Source organism: Protopterus annectens, chromosome 8.part1 (genome assembly GCF_019279795.1).
Source record: "Protopterus annectens isolate FY-2018-M chromosome 8.part1, PAN1.0, whole genome shotgun sequence".
Lineage (NCBI taxonomy): Eukaryota > Metazoa > Chordata > Ceratodontiformes > Protopteridae > Protopterus > Protopterus annectens.
Genome location: NC_056742.1, coordinates 484,690,599 through 484,712,934, shown reverse-complemented (window position 1 = coordinate 484,712,934; position 22,336 = coordinate 484,690,599). Strand labels below are relative to the sequence as shown.

The window sequence follows — 22,336 nt, the reverse complement described above, 5'->3', positions numbered from 1 at the left end:
CTGCTGGGGGTGGTTGGATGGAACTGACAAGCTAATGCCAGCTCGGACATCCTGGGGGAAGGTGACAGCCTAGCCTCAGTGCAGTAGCAGTGTTAGAGCCAGATGTGTACACCACTTAGTTGAGAGGTTGCACTTGCTCAGAATCTCACATGCACCTCCCAAAGGCAGCAACTGCAGACCGTGCAAGGCTGCCGTAGGGTAGATGGGGTTAGAGTACACTCTCTGGTAGCTGTCTAATGCTGCTGGCATGTCCTCACCAGCTCAGTATACGAGTCAGGTTGAGCCTGAGGGAGGCTACTGTGGGTCTGGTAGATGTGAATGAGTAGAGGTGATGATGGCTGACAGTCATCCATGGAAACAGGAACCGACAGACAGTGTACTGAACACACTGGACTGCACGACTAGAAAGAACTCTAGATGTCACTGAAGGATGCTCTTCTTATACCAGACATCTAGATGTTGGTCTTCGGACTTCCATCAGCTACGGATGATGCAAAGGCTTTGGAAATCGGACCAGTTGCAGGCTCCTGTATTGCAGGAAGCCCCAAGAACCAGAACTGCAATAATGACTATGAGGAAAGGAAAGCTATGTAAAATCTTATCATAACCATAGATGTCCATCTCTTCCATGTTGCAGTATTCTACATGTGGGTTTACCCTTCTTCCTTCCAGTTCATCCAGCCAGGATTCAAAAGACTTTCAGTCCCTCTAGGTGAGTCAGACGTCTGACATGGCAACAGAAGCGTGGGCCATAAATGTGACGTCTGCATGTAACAGCCCTCAAAACCTAAAAAAAACCCTTCAGAACCAGTCCTATAAGGGGATAGCCTGCCCAATGTCACCCAGGAGAGCAAGTGCAATCTGACAGGAGGGGAGGGAGGGAAGGAATATTGCAACATGGAAGAGAAGGACATCTATGGTTATGGTAAGATTTCACACAACTTTCCTATGTCCCTCTATTCCAAGGTTGTAGTGTTCTACATGTGGGTGAGTACCAAAGCTCACTGAAAAATGGGTGGTGGCCTAGAACAGGTTTTTAAGAATCTGTGTAGAATAGCCCTAGCAAACCCTGCCCTGGTTCTGGAGATATGGCAAACTAGGAGGCATAGTCAAGTCCCCAAATGATGTGGACATCCTACAGAAGGGCCTCGCTGAGACAGATGCCTTGTGTCAGAGCCATGGCCTCAATCTCAATGCCAAAAGGTGCAGTGTCATCCCCTTTGGTAAAAACTCTGTACCCATGAACTACCACATAGGCAGCAATCTACTTAACACCGAATGCGTGATGAGACCTTGGGACCCAGGTGGACAGTAGTCTCTCATTTGATAGTCACATCGCCACAGTAGTCAGGAAGTCCTTCTACATGGCATACCTCATCATAAAAGGGTTCTCATCCAGGAAAAAAAGAGGTCATTGTTCCCCTCTACTCGACACTCATTAGACCCATTATAGAGTACAACCCCCCCTTTTGGAATGTACCTCACAAGACATCTGCAGCAGCTGGAAAGGCCACAGAAGTACCTCACAAAGAGGAAAGCCAAACAAAACTAAAAACCATCAATCAGAACGGCAGAAAACGCTTCAGCAGGACACAACTTGAATAAATCACAGTAGTAGCGTATAATGAATTTAATATCCGCTTTCGTCGCCAAAACTTCATCAGAAAACAATGAACGTAACCACACAAAGGATTTAAATACATCAAACAATTAATACGTCACTTAATTAATTAAATAAATCATTAAAATTTAAAAGAAAATAACAAAAAACAAAAATATTTCATTGAACCATTTAAAAATACATTTATAGCAATAACTCTAGTAAACTTCTTCTGTCAATATGTTTAGGAATGGTTAATTTACGATGTTTTAAAAAACAGTTTAAGTTAACTGCTTCATTTAATCCCGGTGGGTGGTCTGAATGCAGTCTAACTTGCCATAAAGTTTCTCGTTGCTCAACATAGTTCCTAAAGTCCCCAGCTCTCCCATCATGTTTACAAGTTTCTAAAACAGTAAACAAAATTTTTTTAAAATTTGCACAAGAAGTTGAATGCTTGTATAAAGCGTTATTAAAGTTTTTTGTCTTAATAGCATATAAATGCTCTTTAATGCGTTTCCCCAAACTTCTTGTGGTCATACCCACATAAAAAGCTGGGCAAACGGAACACAGGGCAATATATACAAGCCCACTGCTTGTGCAGTTGACATAACCTGGCACCTCTAAAATTCTTTCAGATGTAACATTAATACAGGGCCCCTCAAAGATGTAACGACATACTGTACAATTATTACATCTAAACATACCTTTTTTACTACTAGTAATAGATACCGTGTTGGTAGTACTAGTTCTCTAAAATCATTTTTAATGTGTTATTTTTCCGAAACACAAAATTAGGTTTAGAACCAACAACTTTGGTAATATCTGGATTTCCTTGAATAACTTTCCAATTCTCTTCTAAAATCTTTCTGATCCGAAAACAGTCAGAACTCATTTCAAAAGAACAATAATACTCAGGATTTGTCAATTTACTTAACTGAGTATCAACTTCATTGTCTTTTTTATAATTTTTAATAATACCCTTTGTCAATATTGGTGGAAAATGTGAAAACCGCTTGTTAAAAATCTCAAAACCAGTGTCCAATAGAAACTTTTCATCATATCCCCTGTGAGCAAATAAATGCACAATATGGTGAAATTCATGTATGACGTCCGTTTCCCTAGTAGTCATACGGCTGGCTCTTATAAATTGTCCCCTGGGAATGTTTTTAATAATATATTTTGGATGTCCACTGGTATAATGTAGGTATCCGTTAGTAAAAGTTCTTTTCCTGTATATTTTACTGTGAAAACAATTATCAAAATAATCCCACCAAATGTGTACGTCCAAATAGTTAACAGATAAACCTAAATCACCTAGTGTGAATTTAAGAAAACCAGACAAATAGTTAATTTCATGTACCAAAGCGTCCACAGTCTCACTGCTTCCCTCAATAACAAAAATTAAATCATCAATGTATCTACCAAAGAAAATAATATTAAAATTAGTTTGTAAAATTGGTATGAACTCCCCCTCCCACCAGGCCATAACCAAATTGGCATAAGCTGGAGCCGCTGGGGACCCCATAGCAACTCCACGTTTCTGCCTGTAATATGTATTCTTAAATAAGAAAAAATTATTTTCCAAGATAATGTCTAAAAACCTACAGACTAAAGAAATCTGAGAATTATTAAAAAGTTTACCTTTTACTAGAAAACTGCGTACCGCTTCTACTCCCTCGTCATGGGGAATGCAGGTGTACAAAGAGTTAACATCTAAAGTAAAAATAATATGTTTTGAAGGATCAAAGATCCTTTTTTCTTGAAAAGCCTTTACTTTGTCTAAGAAGTGCCAGGAATCTTTAATATAAGATGACTGATTTTCTAATAAGGGACCTAATAAAGCATCAATAATTAAAGAGATTCCTTCGGTAACTGAATGTGGAGATGAAACAATTGGACGTAATGGTGGATTTACTACGTCTTTGTGGGTTTTAGGAATCCCAAAAATAACACCTATTTTTGGATTTTCAACCACACAAAAGTTGTACAAACTGAAACTAATCTCACCACACATTAAAGCATCATATAAATGTGAGTGTACTTCACCAAAACGTTTCAGTATGTCAAAAAACGCAATAGATTCATATTCACAAGTATTCCCTAGAACTTCTTGCATTTTCTGGTTATAACAATCATGTTCCATAACCACAATATTCGAACCTTTATCACTCTTCATAAATCTAAAGGATGCAGTTAACTCTTTTAAATGTTTTAAAGCTTTTCTTTCCGAACAATCTAAATTGTCATGGTAAAAGTTTTTACCTTTAAACAACAAGTTCACATCTTTAATGCACAGCTCTTCGTAGGCTTTGATAGTATAATGTAAATTAGGAACATAACTAGAAGGTTTGTTAACCACATTAGTGTTTTCAGATAAGCAGTGCATTAAATAAGACAGATTTAATTGTCTAGTAAATTTCTTAATGTCAATGACAGTCCTACTGTAATCAGCTTTCTTACTAGGAATAAAATTGAACCCGTATTTAAGCAAAGTCATCTCTACAGCAGAAAATGAAAAATCAGTCAGGTTAATAATGCCAAAATCATCTGAAACTTCACTTAGGCCTCGTCCCCTGACGAACTCGATCCCAAAAAAGTCCTGGTGGGAGGGGGAGTTCATACCAATTTTACAAACTAATTTTAATATTATTTTCTTTGGTAGATACATTGATGATTTAATTTTTGTTATTGAGGGAAGCAGTGAGACTGTGGACGCTTTGGTACATGAAATTAACTATTTGTCTGGTTTTCTTAAATTCACACTAGGTGATTTAGGTTTATCTGTTAACTATTTGGACGTACACATTTGGTGGGATTATTTTGATAATTGTTTTCACAGTAAAATATACAGGAAAAGAACTTTTACTAACGGATACCTACATTATACCAGTGGACATCCAAAATATATTATTAAAAACATTCCCAGGGGACAATTTATAAGAGCCAGCCGTATGACTACTAGGGAAACGGACGTCATACATGAATTTCACCATATTGTGCATTTATTTGCTCACAGGGGATATGATGAAAAGTTTCTATTGGACACTGGTTTTGAGATTTTTAACAAGCGGTTTTCACATTTTCCACCAATATTGACAAAGGGTATTATTAAAAATTATAAAAAAGACAATGAAGTTGATACTCAGTTAAGTAAATTGACAAATCCTGAGTATTATTGTTCTTTTGAAATGAGTTCTGACTGTTTTCGGATCAGAAAGATTTTAGAAGAGAATTGGAAAGTTATTCAAGGAAATCCAGATATTACCAAAGTTGTTGGTTCTAAACCTAATTTTGTGTTTCGGAAAAATAACACATTAAAAATGATTTTAGAGAGAACTAGTACTACCAACACGGTATCTATTACTAGTAGTAAAAAAGGTATGTTTAGATGTAATAATTGTACAGTATGTCGTTACATCTTTGAGGGGCCCTGTATTAATGTTGTTACATCTGAAAGAATTTTAGAGGTGCCAGGTTATGTCAACTGCACAAGCAGTGGGCTTGTATATATTGCCCTGTGTTCCGTTTGCCCAGCTTTTTATGTGGGTATGACCACAAGAAGTTTGGGGAAACGCATTAAAGAGCATTTATATGCTATTAAGACAAAAAACTTTAATAACGCTTTATACAAGCATTCAACTTCTTGTGCAAATTTTAAAAAATTTTTGTTTACTGTTTTAGAAACTTGTAAACATGATGGGAGAGCTGGGGACTTTAAGAACTATGTTGGGCAACGAGAAACTTTATGGCAGGTTAGACTGCATTCAGACCACCCACCGGGATTAAATGAAGCAGTTAACTTAAAATGTTTTTTAAAACATCGTAAATTAACCATTCCTAAACATATTGACAGAAGAAGTTTACTAGAGTTATTGCTATAAATGTATTTTTAAATGGTTCAATGAAATATTTTTTTTTGTTATTTTCTTTTAAATTTTAATGATTTATTTAATTAATTAAGTGACGTATTAATTGTTTGATGTATTTAAATCCTTTGTGTGGTTACGTTCATTGTTTTCTGATGAAGTTTTGGTGACGAAAGCGGATATTAAATTCATTATACGCTACTACTGTGATTTATTCAAGTTGTGTCCTGCTGAAGCGTTTTCTACCTCACAAAGAGGATTACTGGCCTCAAACAAATGCCCTACACTGACCACCTCAAAAAACTCCAGCTTTGCTCCGTAGCATATCGCCTACTCCGAGGTGATCTCTGCCTAACATATAAAGCTATGTCAAACCCAGAGCTGTTGGACATGCTACACCTAAAGAAATCCCAATCCCTCCGAGCTACATGCTCTAGGGACCTAAATCTTGTCACCACAATAAACAGGACATGGTGGAGGGATAGATTCCTGTCCCAGAGACTTCCCATACTCTGGAACAGGCTACCCATCTATGTCAAGCAAAGCTCTTTATTAGCACTCCAAGAAAAATCTTGATGAGTAGATGGGAAATAGGAAATACACCCCAGGGATCACTTCTGTGTCTCTGCTCGACAGTGGCACAGGAAAATAACTTTCTTGGGAGGCGTAAGCCAGGGAACCTTGTTGGCTAGGCTTACGTAGGCTCTTGGGCCAATAGCCTAGTACCTACCTATGAACCTATGTAGTGCTTGGTGAAGGTGTGCACAGAGAACGAAGTGGCTGCTTCAAGTGGTGATGATATCTAGACCTTTAAAGAATGCTCTATAAGAGGCCATTGCTCTGGTGGAGTGGGCCTTGACATTGGCCTGTTAGGTCTTCCCATGGTGAAGGTAACAGAATGAAAAGGCCCTGGAAATCCAGGCTAATATAGTCTGTTTGGTCACTGCTTTCCCCAGAGCCCTGGGGTGGAAGGAGACAAACAACTGGTCTGATTTTATAATGGGCTTGGTTTTATATAGGTAAAATCTAAGTTGCCTGTGGACATCTAGGGAATGAAGTACTTTCTCACTATCCCACTGCGGGTTGGGGAAAAAAGGTATGCAAGTGAATGGCCTGGTTCAAGGATAGGTCATTCGCTACTTTGGGGGTGAATGATGGATTGGTCCTGAGAGTCACCCTGTCAAGGTGGAAGACTAAGGAGGATGGTGTAGCCATAAGAGCTTGCAGCTCTGAGACCCTTCTGGCCAAGGTCAGAGCTATCAACAAAACAGTTTTCCATGTGCAAAACTTTATGGGAGCCTTTTCTGCTGGCTCAAAGGGGGATAACGTGAGTTTCTCTAATACATAATTAAGGTCCCACGGGGGGTTTCCTGGGAGGTCTCAAGTGTAGTACCCCTTTGAGAAAAAGTTTAGCCGGAAGTCTAGATGTAAGGGGAGGGTCCATAGGTAAACAGGCAGAAACTGCAAACAAACGTGCTTTTAGCGATGAGTAAGTCAGTCCTGTCTGCATTAGTTCACGCAGTTAAGACAGGATTAGAGAAATGTCGCTTTCCAGCGGGTCCAACGGTCTGTAGCGACACAAACAGAAAACCTTTTCCACTTCGGCAAGATGGGATTTTCTCATGTTGGGTTTCCCGGCCTCCTGCAGGACATTTAGCAATTCCTTGTTATACAGGTGCCTGAAGGGGGATCAGAATTCTATTAGCCACAGGGTGAGTTGCAGGAATTGCCACCGTGGGTGAATCTGAGTCTCCTTGTGCTGTGTGGTCAAGTCCACTGAGGGGGGTAACTTGTGGTGATTGCCCTTGGACAAATGGAGGAGGGAGAACCAGTGCTGTCTTGGCCAGTAGGGAGTTACTAGCAAGATTTTTGGTGAGTCCTGCTGAATTTTCAGCAGTACCCTCTGAATCAAGGGGAAGGGGGGATGCATACAGAAATTTCCCCTTCCAGGGCATTGAGAAGGCATCCTTGGCCAGTGCCTTGGGGTCGGGTGTCCTGGTGCAGTAACTAGGGAGTTGCCTGTTTATGGAGGAGGCAAACAGGTCTATTTGAGGTATACCCTACCAGTGGACCAGATTCAGGAAAACATCTCTCTCAAGCATCCATTCGTGGTTGTTTGAGATGGTCCTGTTTTAGTGATCTGCCTGGGAGTTGTGCAGGGAGGGTACGTAGGCTGCCTGTAGGGTAATTCCCTGTGAGGTGGCCATATCCCATACCTGCAGAGCTAGTCTGCACAGGAGGCGAGATTGTGTCCCTCTCCGTTTGTTGAGATACTATAGGACTGCGGTTTTGTCTGTGAATATCCTGAGTGGGCCTTTCTCTAGATAGGGTAGGAAGGCCTGCAGAGCAAGGAGGATTGCTATCATTTCTTTGATGTTTGTGTGTTCTAGTTTGTGTCTGTCTGTCCACAAACCTTGCACTTTTCTTAGTCCTAGAGTTGCTCCCCATCCCGGATCTGAGGCATCCATATGCATAGTCTGGTCTAAGGGCAACAAGGGTATGGTGGATGCCATGTAACCCAGAAGTCTCAGAAATTGCCTTGCTGTCGATTCTGAAGCTTGAAGGACTTCCAGTAGGTGGTGTGACAGGGACACCACCTTCTCTGGTGGTAGGAAGGCCTTCATAAGGTCTGCTCAGATTCTGCAGCCCAGGAAGACAATGTCCTGTGCGGGCCCAGGTGAGATTTTGGTAAGTTTATAAGGAAACCCAAAGACTGCAGGAGGTGCAGAAGGTGCTGGGTGTGAAGAAGTCTTCTGACCGGGTGCCCGAGTTAGAAGGTCGTCTAAATAGGGGAATACATGGATGCTCTTTGTCCTGCAGTAAGCGATGACTGGGGCTAGACATTTTGTGAATACCCTGGGAGCAGTGGAAAGCCGAAAGGGCAAGGCACAAAACTGAAAATGTGATGAGCCTGCCAGAAATCTGAGATATTTCTTGAAGGTGGGCTTTATTTGTATGTGGAGGTAGGCATCCTTTATGTCTAGGGTTGCCATAAATCCTTGGGGTAGGAGGAGGGGAAAGAGGGTAGAAAGAGTGAGCATCCTGAAAGTAGGAACCTTTAGGAAGGGGTTGAGATGACAGATGTCTAGGATACACCTCCATGGTATGTCTTTTCTGGGTACTAGAAAAATTCTGGAGTAGAATCCGTTTCTTTTTGATTCTGTAGGCACTTTTTCTATAGTGCCTTGTATTAGTAAGATTTCCAGTACCTGTCTTAGGAAGGGTAGCAGACTGGAGGGAGGCTGAGGCATGCCCAGCCTTGTTCGTTGGGGGGGGGGGGGAGATCCAGGTCATAAAGTAACCGTTCTGTATGATGGACAGAACCCATTTGTATGAGGTAATGAGAGACCACGCAATGAGACAGTGAAAGAGATGGGCAGAGAGGGATGCAGGACGGGTGGGAAGAGAGATTGGCAGGCAGTCAGACACTACCTTGCCCTATCTGGAAAGGGAGGCCTTTGGCTGGAGGAAGGAGAAGCTCTAGCCAGAGGGGGCTGTCTTCTAGGGGGTCTCTTGGACCTGGGGGGAGCCGAAGGTCTAGAGGTTTTTCTGATAAATTATGTCTTGGCTGGGTAGTTCCTTTGGAACTTAGGGACGAGCGAGATTAGCAGGTGTTTAAGGTCCAGCAATTCCTTGCCTTTTTGTTGCAGGGGCTTAAAGAGGTCAGCTACCTTTCCACCGAACAGGGCAGAGTGATCCAAAGGAGCATCAATAAGTTTGACCCTGAAGTTATCAGGGAGGGGCTGAAGGTGTAGCCAAGAATATCTTCTCAATGCAGAAACTGATGCAGTTGACCTGGCTGAGGTATCAGGTGCATCTTAAAGAAGTGTCTCTTCACCGGAGAGGTGAGAGCTAGCAGGGGGGTCGAGGAGGCTTTGGCTGCAGAATCTGGGATGTCAGCCAGTTCTTTAGTGGCCTTGTCCAGTAGTGCTAAGAAATACTTCGTCATGTGAGTTTGGTAGTTAGTGGCCCTGAATGACAAGGTGGCAGACGTACATATTTTCTTGTCCAACCTTTCCATTGTCTTGCTGTCTTTGTCAGCTGGGAAAATGGTAGTGGTAGGGAGCAGCTTAGAAGCCCTATCAGTAGAAATGGAGATAGTGGCTGGGTCAGCTGGAGGGCAATTTATCAGAAATTTCTCTGTCTCAGGGACTTTGTAGAGTCTATCTGCTCACGAGGGGCTGCAGGATGGGAGTCAGGGTTGATGGAAGCAAAGGCAAAGGCATCCAGAAAGGCAGGCTGAATGGTGGGAATAGCAGAAGGACTGGGAGTCCATCTGTATAAGGTCATAAAACCTCTTTTGTACTTCTATCATATCTGAGGCTTCCCATTTAAAGTGGTCTTTCATCATGTTGATAGTCTCCCCAAAGGTTAGATCTGAGTCAGGCTCAATAGGGCCTTCCTCTGGAGATCCATATTCCAGGGAAGAGATCTGAGAGGAGTAGGTGAGGGAGTTCCTCTGATGAATCAGACAGATCCTCCTCCTCAAAGTGTTCTACCCTCATTTCAGGAATTAGAAGTTTAGGACTTAGAAGGGAGGAGCAGTAGTAGGGGTCCCTGTAGTAATAGGCCTAAGGGTCATGAAGGCATTAAATAAACTCTGGCTGAAGGCCTGCCAATTGGGTATGCTATCAGAAGCAGGAGATAAAGGTTTGTTTTTTCTTAAGAGGCCTCTAGCTGGCGTCCGGCTGGGCAAGGGCCTAGGGTCAGGCGTAGGGAAGGCGGCTGCGGAATCTGACGTACCCGCAGAAAGCACTGGTTCCCTCCGGGAGTCTAAGGTAGAAGCCAGTAAATCCTCTAAGGATGTGCCGTCCGTTGGAGATTGTGTGGCTTCCTCCGCGGTACCCGCTTTATCCACACTGGCGGAAGCAGAATCCTCAGTCAAGCCGATGGCGGCCACAGACTGAGGAATGGTCGGCAGAGGTGCAGCTGAAGAAGTAGGCCACAGGGTCTTGGTCCTCTTTTTTGGCAGTTCCGACGGGCACTGGATGCGGCCTCCATCCCTAAAGCTATTTATTTTAGTCATTGGTTTTCTAGGTACAGATGCACGGCCTGAAGATGGTGACGTAAGGTCTTAGGGATGAAAGACTGACAAATAGTGCAGTTCTCGTGGTTGTGTTCCCTACCTAATAAGAGAGACAATGATCATGGGTGTCTTTGAGGGAATCTGCCGGCCATATTTATACTTGTCCTTTCCGGATGACATGAACAGACTATATGAAAAAACAGTAGGACTGAAAGGATCCCCGCCGGGGTACTTAACTGAATTTTTCTTGATCATACGTCCGCGAGAAGCTGGAGCATCTGGTGTACAACTGGCGGCTGAAAAGTTCTGAGGGCTGGTGCGTGCAGACGTCACATTTATGGCCCACATTTCTGTTGCCATATCAGATGCCCGACGCACCTAGAGGGACTGAAAATCTTTTGAATCCTGGCCGGACGAACTGGAAGGAAGAAGGGTAAACCCACATGCAGAATACTACAACATTGGAATATAAGGACATCATCTGGGTACTTCTTACAACTCTGGAGTCACTAAGGATGACATCACAGGATCTACTGGCAAGTACTCTGTACACCAAGAAAGCAAATGAAAAAGGTACAGGTATACAACCGCAAAGCTGTTAAACAGCAGAAGTGAACTTCTGCAATTAGCTGTTTGCTGCAGCATCCCTTTCTGACTTTATATTTAAAATAATTTGTGACACGTTAACACAATAAAGATTAAATAAAGATTATTGCTACATTACAAAATATAAATCTGACCATATATAGAAAAGTTCAACACGAGGAGACTGATTTATTATTGATGGCGCACTTCTGACTAAAAAAGCAAAATTCATCACACATTCACTAATAATGAAAAAATGAAAGGTTTCTTTTATATATAATAATCAACGAAATACAATCTCGAAGACCCAGCTTTCATCCACAAAGAAAAAAAAGGAGTAGTATGTACAAAATAAGAACTGTAACAGTATATATCTAACAAATTAATAGCTACAAATGACAACTGTCACATGTGAAGTAGAAATTTGTACTTACTCTACCACTGATGGCATCTATATCGATTTCAGCCTTCTTCGCCCACTTCTGCCAAAAGTTGGGGTCATCTAATGAAATATCAGTCCTATTTCCAGAAGCAACAAAACTGGCCTGCAAAATTTAACATTTTATTAAAAATGCAAAACAAACAGGACTTACACAAAGTTACATTTGGCAAGTACATAAGAAAGAAAAATCAGAAGAGGTTATTCTAATTAGTAAAAGCAATTAAACTGTACAATTTCACAAAGATATGTTAAATTGCAAATATCTGCAGTGCTGTGTGTTGTATAAATCACTGTCTAAATTGTGTGTGCACTTATAAAACAGGTAATGAAAACTGACCAGTCATGTTACTAATTACTACACATCAATCCCTGTTCTCTGCAGAAGTAAAAACAAATATTCTTCTGCATCACTGTTGCAGTATTGTAAACTGAAGGGATTTCCCACCCAGGGCAGCCTGAGGCTCGGCCAGTATACCAAAGCCTAATGATACTGTATTCACCATATGTCAAACTTATGCTCCTTGCACAGAAGGTAGGGCATAAATGGGACACATGGATGGAGCTGCCCAGAACTTTTCACCAGTTCAAATACCATTACTGCTAGTTGGTGTGAAAGCATTGTTGCTGTGCTGAATGAATATCTAGTCGCCACATAAGTGCCCCATTAGGGTTTTATTTTTTTTTTTCTGTTCTTGGTCTTATATTTTATTTTGCTATCTAGAGTTCATGTCATCCAAAATGGGAAAACGTCAGGGTGGGAGAGGCATACTCCCCATAAGGATTATCAAGAACAGTGTCTTGCTTTGGTTGGGTGGTTCCCACAACAATATGTAGTAGGAGCAGTTTGTCTTCCCTGGTCATTTACCTTGAAAATCAATGGCTTAAACAGTTAGCCCAGGGTACCACGGCAGCATCTTTTAACCCTGAGATACTCCCACTAGGTAGATAAGGAGGAGGCAAAGAAGTCTCAGACGGATTCTTTAGTTGTCCAGCCTTCACTGGATGTCCCTCTAGAAGCGGGTACTAGCTCTGTAATTTGTTTAGCGTCTACATTGGATTCCTCTGCTGTGACCTTGTTGGAGGCCAGCATGGATCTGTCTTTTCGTGCGTCCTCTGAGGCTTTGCAGGAGTTTGTTCTGGATGTCGAAGGGGAACCACAGTTGATTATCTTGGAGGTCCTAATGGGATTCTGCAGATATAAGGCAGGGAGGAAGTTCCTAAAGTGATACTGGTCAGGGAGGAAGTTCTGGGTTCTCTTATCAAATCTCACCAAGGGTTGGAACCTCTGGTATTTGTTAGGGTTGATGTCCCTTCCAAGAAGAGAAAAAGGCAAAGCATGTTTCAGTCCATCCTAAGGATCCTCAAAGGGAATGAAAAGAGTTTATTCTGCCTTGATGGCCCTGAAGCCTCAACAGGTTTCAGTACCTGCTACATCTTGGACCTCTACCCCTTCCAAATGGCTTAGGGAACTAGATTCGTCAGATGAGGATTCAGTGTCTGATGAGTGGTCTTTGCCCTATTCTTGACAGATGCCTTTGCCTTTGGCTTATGGTTCTGATAAGGAGATTTATGTTAGCCCTGTGTCTCCTTTTGAGGAATTGCCCTTTGGGGACATAATTGCTAGGATGTGGGATTCTTCTCAAGTGTCTGACATTCAGAGAAGATAACATGTGTTACTTCAGGTGGATACTCCTAAACCATTGGAAGTTCCTCCTGTGTTGGCTACTTTGTTAGACATTTTCATTGCTGCTTCCATGTCTCCTGATCCTCAGCCTCCTGCTCCTAAGAAACCTGACAGGTTCTATAAGGTTCCTGAGGATTGTCCATTCTTACACTGCGTTTCCTGCAGTGGCATAAGTCTGTTTTGACAAATTTTCTAAGGTCTTGCCATCTTCCAAACTTTTGCCTTCTGATGACAGCAGGGCAATTGAGAGGACTGGTATGAAAGTTTACACTCTTCTACTCTGGCCTTCAGGACGGTTAATTATCATATCCACATGACCAGGTGTGCTCTGGCCTTGATTGCTCAGGCTTGTCAGGTTACTTCTGACCTCCCTGAATCTGAAGGCGAAGCCCCTGCCTTATCTATTTTACGTTCTACTTCTCAAGTGTCTAGCCACTGTATTGTGTAGCTATGATACTGCTGATGCTTTTTCCAGGGTTGGGGCTTTTGGTTCTGTCATGAGGTGTTATTCTTGGTTTTGTCACTAGTCTTTGACTGAGGACATTAAGGCCAAGTTCCTGGATGCTCAATTTGAATAAACATCTTTTTGGAACTGCTGCTGATGACCTGTTTAAGTCTCTTCAAGAGAAAGGCAAGGTTTTGCAGAACCTTAAACATATTTTTGTCTCTCCTATCCCTAAGTTCCAGAGGAATAATCTTTCTAGATCTACTTTTGCTCGCAGTCAATCTCGCCAGGCCTGCAAGGGCAGGAAGGGTTGTAGGTGGCCCCCCCTCTGCTAAGGCTTCTTAGACTTTTGTGGCCCAGAAGCCTCCTTTATCTGATAAGTCTGCTTTTCTTTGACAACCCCCCCCCCCCCGACCAGGTTCATTTGTCCCTTCGGCTATTTGTCTTTCAAATTGTCTTCTCATCACTTCAGAATCTTGGGTTCCTTCCATTATTTGTCAGGGTTACTTCATGGTATGGAAATCACTCCCTCCTTTTTCAGGGATTCCTCAACCTCCTCTAAAGCAACTTCCCTCACTTCCTGGAGGCTCTTGGATTACTGGTGAACTAAGGAACTATTCAACCTCTACCCCTTATCAAGTGGAAAAGGGTTTTTATTCCAGGATGTTCCTGTTTTCTCAAAAGGAGGGCAATTGGAGACCTTTTCTGGATCTCTCCCTGCTCAACACCTATCTCAAGGACCATTCTTTTAAGATGTTTACTCTTCAAACCCTGTTTCCTCTTATACTACCCAAGGCTTTTCTGGTGTCTGGATCTGAAAGATGCTTACCTTCACATCCCTATTCACCCTCTTTTCAGGAAGTTTTTATGTTTATCTGTATCTTTCTTTCATTTTCAGTTCTCTGTTTGCCTTTGGCCTCTCTAATGCCCCAAGGATATTTATAAGATGCCTAGCTCATGTGATTACTTTTCTGAAGGCTTCAAAGCATTCAGATATTTCCTTATCTAGACAACCAGATGCTTCAGGCACTTTCTCCCAGTTGCCTTTTACAGGATCAGGAGTTCACTCTCTCTCTTCTTCAAAGTCTGGGGTTCACTATCAACTTCCAAAAGTCCGTCCTAACTCCCTCTCAGATCATGTACATCTGGGGTGCAGGATTCAGATAGTGCCAATGTTGGCCTCTCTTCCACCTCCAAAAGTTTTGTCATTGACAGCTTTCTTTCAGTCTCTTTTTCTCGTCTGACTGCCATGGCATCCAGGGAGTTTCTTTGAGCTCTAGGATACATGGCCTCTTCTATTCCAGAGCTTTGTCTTACTAGACTGCACATGTGGAAGCTTCAGTAGTACCTCAGGTCAGTTTGGCTGCTGTATGGTCACCCTCTTGATTTTCAGTGTACCTCTTCTTCCCTGTCTAAAGAAGAAACTCAAGTGGTGGATTCAACAGTTTGCTCTCAATTCAGGGGTGCCCTTTCAGCCTCCAGTCCAACCTCAAGAACACTGATGCCTCAGAAATGGGGAGTGGGGCTTCTTTTGATCACCTGAAAGCTCAGGGTCTCTGCCCACCCCATCAGAAGTCAGACCTCATCAACATCAATGAGATGAACGCTCTGATTCTGGCCCTTCAAGCTTTTTTATCTCATGTTCTCTTTAGGCCTCTTGAAGGTGTACACAGACAACACTACAGTAATGTGGTATGTCAACAAACGGAAACAAAAATCTTACCTCATCTGCAGGATGGCTCTTCAGGCTTGGGAAATGGCTCTCCATTATCAGTTAACTCATTAGGCAGTATACACTCCTTCAGAGCACAATTAATGTCAGACTCTCTCTGAGCAGGTACAAAACACAGTTCACAAATGGATGCTTCACAGAGATGTGTTTCTGGACACTGTCCATCGGTGGAGTATTCCACACTTAGATATTTTTGCTTCCCCTCTTTTGTTTCAGAATGTCATGTCATCTGGCGTGAAAGGCAGATGCCTTTTCTTTTCATTGGAAGGGGATGTTTCTTTACGCTTTCCTTCCTCTACTTCAGAGTCTCCTCGAGAAGATTCAGCTGGACTCACCAAAAATCTTACAAAACACTCCCTTTTGGCCAGGACAGCAGTGGTTCCCCCTATTAATGCATCTGGCCAGGGGCAATCGCCACAAGTTACCTCACTGGTTAGATCTCCTCAAACAGAAAAACGGGTCCATCCTTCATCCATCCTCACTTGTCCACTCTTCAACTGACACTGTGGTTGACAGGGTTTTGATCCCTTTCAGGCACCTCTTTTCTGAAGATGTGCTCAGGGTTTTACAGGAGGCAAGGAAACCCTCAACCACAAAATCTTATATGTCCAAATGGATAAGTTTTTTCTGTCTAGTGTCATGCTCATAATAAGGACTCATTTCAGTGGGGGTCCCTCTGTTCCTCTCTTATTTGTGTGAGTTGCTCCAGTCTGGCTTGGCCTATTCTTTTGTGAAGGTCCATTTGTCAGCTATTTCTGCTGGTCTGCCCTTGAATTCTCCTTTGGCTTCTCGTTTTGAGGTCAAACAATTTCTTAAAGCTTCCTGCATATTAGGCCTCCTTGGGACCTTAATATTGTGCCTGCAGATTCTTCTTTCTTACAACACTGTACTTGGAAAACTTTTGTAGCTGGTTGTTCTGCTCAGAGAGTTTCTGAGCTCCAGGCCCTTATGGCCATTTCTCCTTTTTTTTGGTTTTTCACACTAGCAGGGTAGCCCTTTGTACTAATCCTTCTTTTATGCCCAAGGGAATAAATAAACTGTCTTTGAATCAGTCAGTACAACTTGCTTCCTTTTTCCCTTCTCCTCAGTCTGCTAGTGAGAGGGTCCTGCATACCTTGGATTTGCACATACAGCTAAGGTACTGTTTGGATAAAAAAGGTCATCTGCAAGTCTGATCAGCTTTTTGTTCCCTTTCATCCCAGGACACTAGGTTTGGCTGTTTTCAAGCAAACCATCTCCTCCTGGATATCTAAGGCCATTTCCTTTTGTTATACTTTTCATGGCAAATCTCTGTCCACTTCTGACAGAGCTTATTCCCTGTCCATTTCTGATGGAGCTAGGACTACTCTCTTCTGGTGCCTTCTTCAAAGGGCTGGACATCAATTCCATAATTGAAGCTACTACTTGGTTTTCAGTGCATACCATTACTAAGGATTATATGTCAGATATGATTTCTAGGGTCAGAGAAGCTTCTGCTAGAACCATTTTAAATGGTTTTGTTGAGGGCTCTCTCAGCCATCCACCTCCCACTCTGTTTTTTCAGCTTTTTACTCTCCCTTCTGTTTGGAATACTGCAACAGTGATATAGAAGGACATAGTACAGTTGTGTAAAATTTTACCATAACAGTAGATGTCCTTCCCTTCTCTGCTGTAGTATTTACTTCCTCCTTCCACCCCCCTCTTGTCTGTTTTATGTTTTAGGTTCCCTTCTGGCTGGGGGTTTTCCTTTTTTCTTCTGCATTTTTTCCTTCTGGATGTGCATAGACTCCTTTACCCTAAAGAGACTGTTCTCTTCAGGGGCAATTCAGTTCTGGATAGGTGCATCAGTACATCCCTTTTATGCCCTACATTCTGTGCAGGGAGCACAAGTGTGACGTACACCACATACAAGATCATCAAGCTTTTGTATACTAGTGACAGTCAGGCTGCCCTGGGCTCGAGGTCCCCTCATTTCAGAATATTGCAACAGTAAAGATTAGGACACCTACTGCTATGCTAAGATTTTACACAAGTGCACTGTCACCCTAGATACTGAATGCATCACAAACATATGGATAGGCAGATCCAGAACAGATCTTCCTTCACAAACATGGCATTAGGCCTTCACTTTGATATAAACACTTGAAAGATGTCAAATAAAACAGCATTACAAATGCTGTTTCCCTGATTATCATGCTCATCCTGTATGCACAAGCAGGATAGAAGAAGTAGATTGTGTTCAAAGATTTTACTACTTATTTGTTGCTATTGGGAAAGCCTCCCTCCAAGTTCACTTGCGGTTTGAGGACAGGCCGCGTTTTCCCCTGGCTGTGTTCCATGGCAAGCATTCCATCATCGTAAGCAAAAAAGCAATAATCTAAAAATATTCAACACCTGAAAAGCAGCAGCAGCTGTTCATGTTTCATATAAAAACTTTCAGCATTATCTGACTCAATGGGCTAGTCTGAAATTAGTCTTAAGAAAAAAGATGAAAGGAGTGCCTGGAAAACTATTATCACCACCACCACCACCAACCCCCTTTTTCTGTGTGTCACGTCAAATGCTGTCATAGCTCTCAATTTAGTTCCACTATCCTACCTTCAACAGTTATGCCCGACTGCCTGTAGTCTTCTCTCACACAATCCGTCCATATCTTTGCTGGACAACCTAGTTTCCTCTTTCTTACTTCCTGTCTACCCCAAATCTTCACCTGTCTTCTGTTTTTCTGCACATGTGCCTGAACCACTGTCATCTGTCCTCTTCAACCCTCTCTGCAACTGGAGCTACTTTAGCTTCTGATCTGATGTCCTCATTTCTTCTCTGTCCTACAGTCTGCATCCTACCACCTGTCTCAGTCACTTCATCTCCATTACCTCTTGCTTACTCGGCTGGTCTGCACTTACTGTCCAGGTTTCTGTGCTACTCGTCGCACCACTGTTTTGTATACCTTTCTTTTTAGCTTATTTGATATTCTTCTATCATACACTGTGCCTGACACACTGTGCCAGTTGGCTGCAGACCATCTGATTCTAGCTTTGACCTCCTAATTCAGACCTCCCTTCTCCTCAACCATCTCACCCACAATCGTATCTGTACTCTTGGTTTCATCCCATGTGCCTTCAGTTTTGCATTTCACTCCCAATCCTTTGCTGAAGTTCATGCTCAGATTCTGTCTGTAATGCCTAATCCCCTGCATACAGCAACTTTGTTGAGCTGCCGTGTTCGACCTGTTTGCTAATGTAGTCTATTACCAGTGGGTTCAGAGCTAAACTCTGATACACACCCATTTCCACTGGGGACCTCTGCAAGACCAAACACTGTTCATACCGGAATCATTGGGTCCTTGTACACAGCCTGCAATAATTCTATCAATGTTTCTGGGACTTCAAACCACCACAGGATTGCTCAAATCAGCTTTCTTGGGACCTTGCTATATGCTTTCTCCAAATCTAGGAATGATCACTTCCACTCTTACTCCATTTCCAGCTTACTCTCATCTATATGTCGCACTGCAAACATCTGGCTGGTTGTGCAGCATCCTGATCTGAATCCAAACTGTTAATCTTCCTTTCTACTACTACTCTGCGTATTCATTTATCAATCACCATCTCCAGAATTTTCAGGCACTGTGACAGGAGTATGAGACTTCTGTACTATCCACATTTGTGAATGCCCCCTCTGATGTTGTACACTGACACAAGTATGCTTATTCTCCAGTCATCTGGACTACGCCTTTCTCTTGATACTATGAGTATCTGCAGCAGGCATTTCTCTCCTATCTCACCCAACAACTTGATCACATCTGCTGTGACTTTACTGAGTCTGCTGCTTTCAGACTTCATTTTCCTTAGTGCTGCGCTTACTTCTGCTAGAGTAGGCTCCTCTTCTTTCATCGTAGGCTGTGTCTGGAGGAGTACAGTTTCTGTGGGCTTTTCTTCATTCAGAAGCTGCTGGAAAATACTCCTTTAACCTGCCTCTGATGTCCTGTAGACTGCTGAGCAAGTTGTTTCAGGCATCTCTTATGAAGGGTGTCAGACAATCTTTTTCTTTCGGTCTCTGCCTTGCAACCTGATATAGTTTCTTTGCTACAGCAATTTCTCTCTTGGCATCTTAAGTTAGCCAACAATATTCCTTCTCAGCCTGGTTTGTCTTTTCCATCTCCCTCCTTTAGTTTAATGACTTCCTGGATGTCTGCATTCCATCACCAGTTTTCCTTATGTACCTTATTTCCATACTTGCCTTGGCCACATATCTGTTCTATAGTTGTAACACATGCTGTTTTGAGTCACTGCCATTCTTCAACTCCTCCTACTTCTGCTTCTTCCTGAGATGTTACAGCCCTGAGTAATTTCTTGAACTTCTGTGCTCTATCTGTAGTCAACTTCCAGGTCTTTAGTCTAGTTTCTCTTAACCTTAGTGCCTTCTCTGACCACTGCTTGCAGCTGACTGTGGGTTAACTGTTTCACTGGTGATGACTCTGTTATTAATCCAGTGTCTTTTCCTTACTAGGAGGTCAAGGGTCTGAATGGAGAGATGATGAAATAAACAAGAAAAGAACAGTTGTGCTGCTGAAACTGAAATCATCCTCCAGTCATGGTGAGTAGACCTTCATGTGGCAGACCCTGTTTTCACAAAACCTCAACAACATGATACAGATAAACAGACTGTATTTTATATAGCATGTAACATGAAGAAAGGTAGGTTAAAAATAAAGACAGCTAGGTGGAAAAGTCCCAGGATAATTAAAAAAAAAAAAAAAAAAAAAAAAAGTCCAATCCTGGAGAGCACTGCTGCCAGGACTGGAAAAACTGGCAGTCTAGAATACTCACGGAAACAATCCTACAATGAGGTTAGGCTAGGCTCAGAGGAAGGATGGTCTTCCTGTTGTAAAAGGTAGCAGTAGTCCACAAAAATCACAAAAGCCAAAAAAGAGCCACAAAGATGTCAGAGTGGACTATAAGGAAGAAATTATGCACTGTTACTATTATGCAAGAAACCCAGAATTTCCAGACAGAAGATAACCAAAAAGACAGAAATTAGAGGAAAGAAAATACTTGAACAAGAAAAACTATCAAAAGCATAAAAAAAAACTTGTTTATTAGTACAAATCCAAGAAAAGCATTATATAGACAAAGAAACTTTGGGCTACCTGGAAAAAATGACAGAGGGAGGGACAAAATAAAAAGAACAAAACCCAGAGATTTTTGAAAGGTATAAAACAGAAACATGGACACGAAATCTGATATGGTGCAATATTTATGCAGCTCCAAAGATATTTGAAGAGAAATATGGCAAAGGCACTTTGATATGGAAAACTTTACAATATAAAAAATAAGAAAACAAAGGGGGAACAAAGAAAACAGGATTAGTAATAGGGAATGTATAGAAATATAAACTGAAGCTAGGGATTACCTGGAATGTGAAGGATTTAGTGTAGTAAATCCAACTTGGGTAATGTCACAGCATGATTAAGGTTAAGGTGAAGCAGGTGGAATGGGAAGCATCTGATCACTTTCCACATGAGGATGCTCTGGGGCCTTCAGTAGGAAACCAGTACAAAGTTGAGCTGGAGTAGAACAGCAAGAAAAAAGCTGGAAACAGTGGCAACTCTGATGCAATTAATGTTGTGGAGTGATAGGCTAGTGAGTTCTCATATGAAAAAACAACAGATGAGGCAGGATGCAGCTGAACAGAATACATCACAGGAAGATGCTGTGGAACTTTCTGTAGAAAGCCTGCAGGAAACTGATAGCAAAGAATATGCTCTCAGTGTAGAAGAAAGTGATCTGAGGGAAGAGTGGCTTGATTTAATAGAGATTGACAGTTGTAATAAGACTGATGAAAGAAACAGATTACAGAAATTAAATACGACTCAAACTGTTAAAAGTCTAGCTAATAAAACAGATGAACACAGTAATCAAAGACCATTAAAAGAAATTCATGTAATATAACAATAGTAAATGGGTTATATTACTGTGCAGCTAAACTAATAACATATACAGTCTTACCACAAAATAGACAGTAATAACAGAAAGGAAGGGAAGAAATAAAATGCCATTATGGAAGTATTGAACAGAGAAAACTAAAAAGCAAGAAGCGTCGCTATTAGAAGAATACACAGAAAAGGGATCAGATCAACAGACAGATGGGATAAAAGCAATGCAGTATCAGAACGGACCACTGAAAATAATAAATTAAAGATATCAGCACACACAGAAAACTTAGAAGATATGCAGATACACAGAAAAAAATACAAAATAAACAATTTACTGATGACCCTAAAAAGTTTTATAGAGAACTTGGAAAAGCAAAAGGAATAGAATAGCCAAACAAAAAAGAAACAATACATTTTAAAAGATATTTGTGAAGACCCTCTGGAACATAAAGAAGACGAATGGACAGAAAGAGTTCAAATGTACAGGATAGGAAATGGGATGAAGTAATGGTCAGAGAAAATGAAACAAAATTAAGAAAAGCTCCTAAATGGAAAATGCCAGGCCCACATACAGTACCTAACTTTTGGCTAAAAGTATTAACATCTTTACAGAGAGATTTAGCCTAGAGTAAGAACTTCTTATATATGCATCTCAAACAGATACCAAACTGGTTAAAAAAAGGAAAACTATACTCCTTCTCCTTAAGAGTGAACCTGTAAGCCATCCTTAAAACTACAGACCAATAAACTTGTCTTCTAATGATGTACAAACTACACTTGAATTAATGCAGACAAAATTTATAGCCATTTAGAAGAAAATTCAACCATAGCAATAGAACAAAAGGGTAACAAAAGAAAGTCAAATGGAACAAAGGATCAGTTATTGCTAAATAAAGCCATAGTAGAGAACTGTAAAAAAGGGGAAGAATCTACGTGTGGCATGTATAGATTACAAAAAAGCATTTGACAGTACTCCACTTTTATGGATAAAGGGGTGCTTACAGATGCACAAGAGTCATCGTAGGTTGATCAATTACATTAC

At 41.6% G+C, this 22,336-nt stretch overlaps 1 protein-coding gene across 1 annotated transcript in view; it reads right to left on the bottom strand.

The window, feature by feature from the left end:
* Positions 1-22,336, bottom strand: part of CHD9 (chromodomain helicase DNA binding protein 9) — a 2,842,495-nt gene that overhangs the window by 1,014,548 nt on the left and 1,805,611 nt on the right. The window contains exon 20 of the mRNA XM_044082017.1: positions 11,512-11,622. Within this exon, the coding sequence (XP_043937952.1) occupies positions 11,512-11,622 (111 nt within the window). The remainder of the gene's footprint in view (positions 1-11,511; positions 11,623-22,336) is intronic.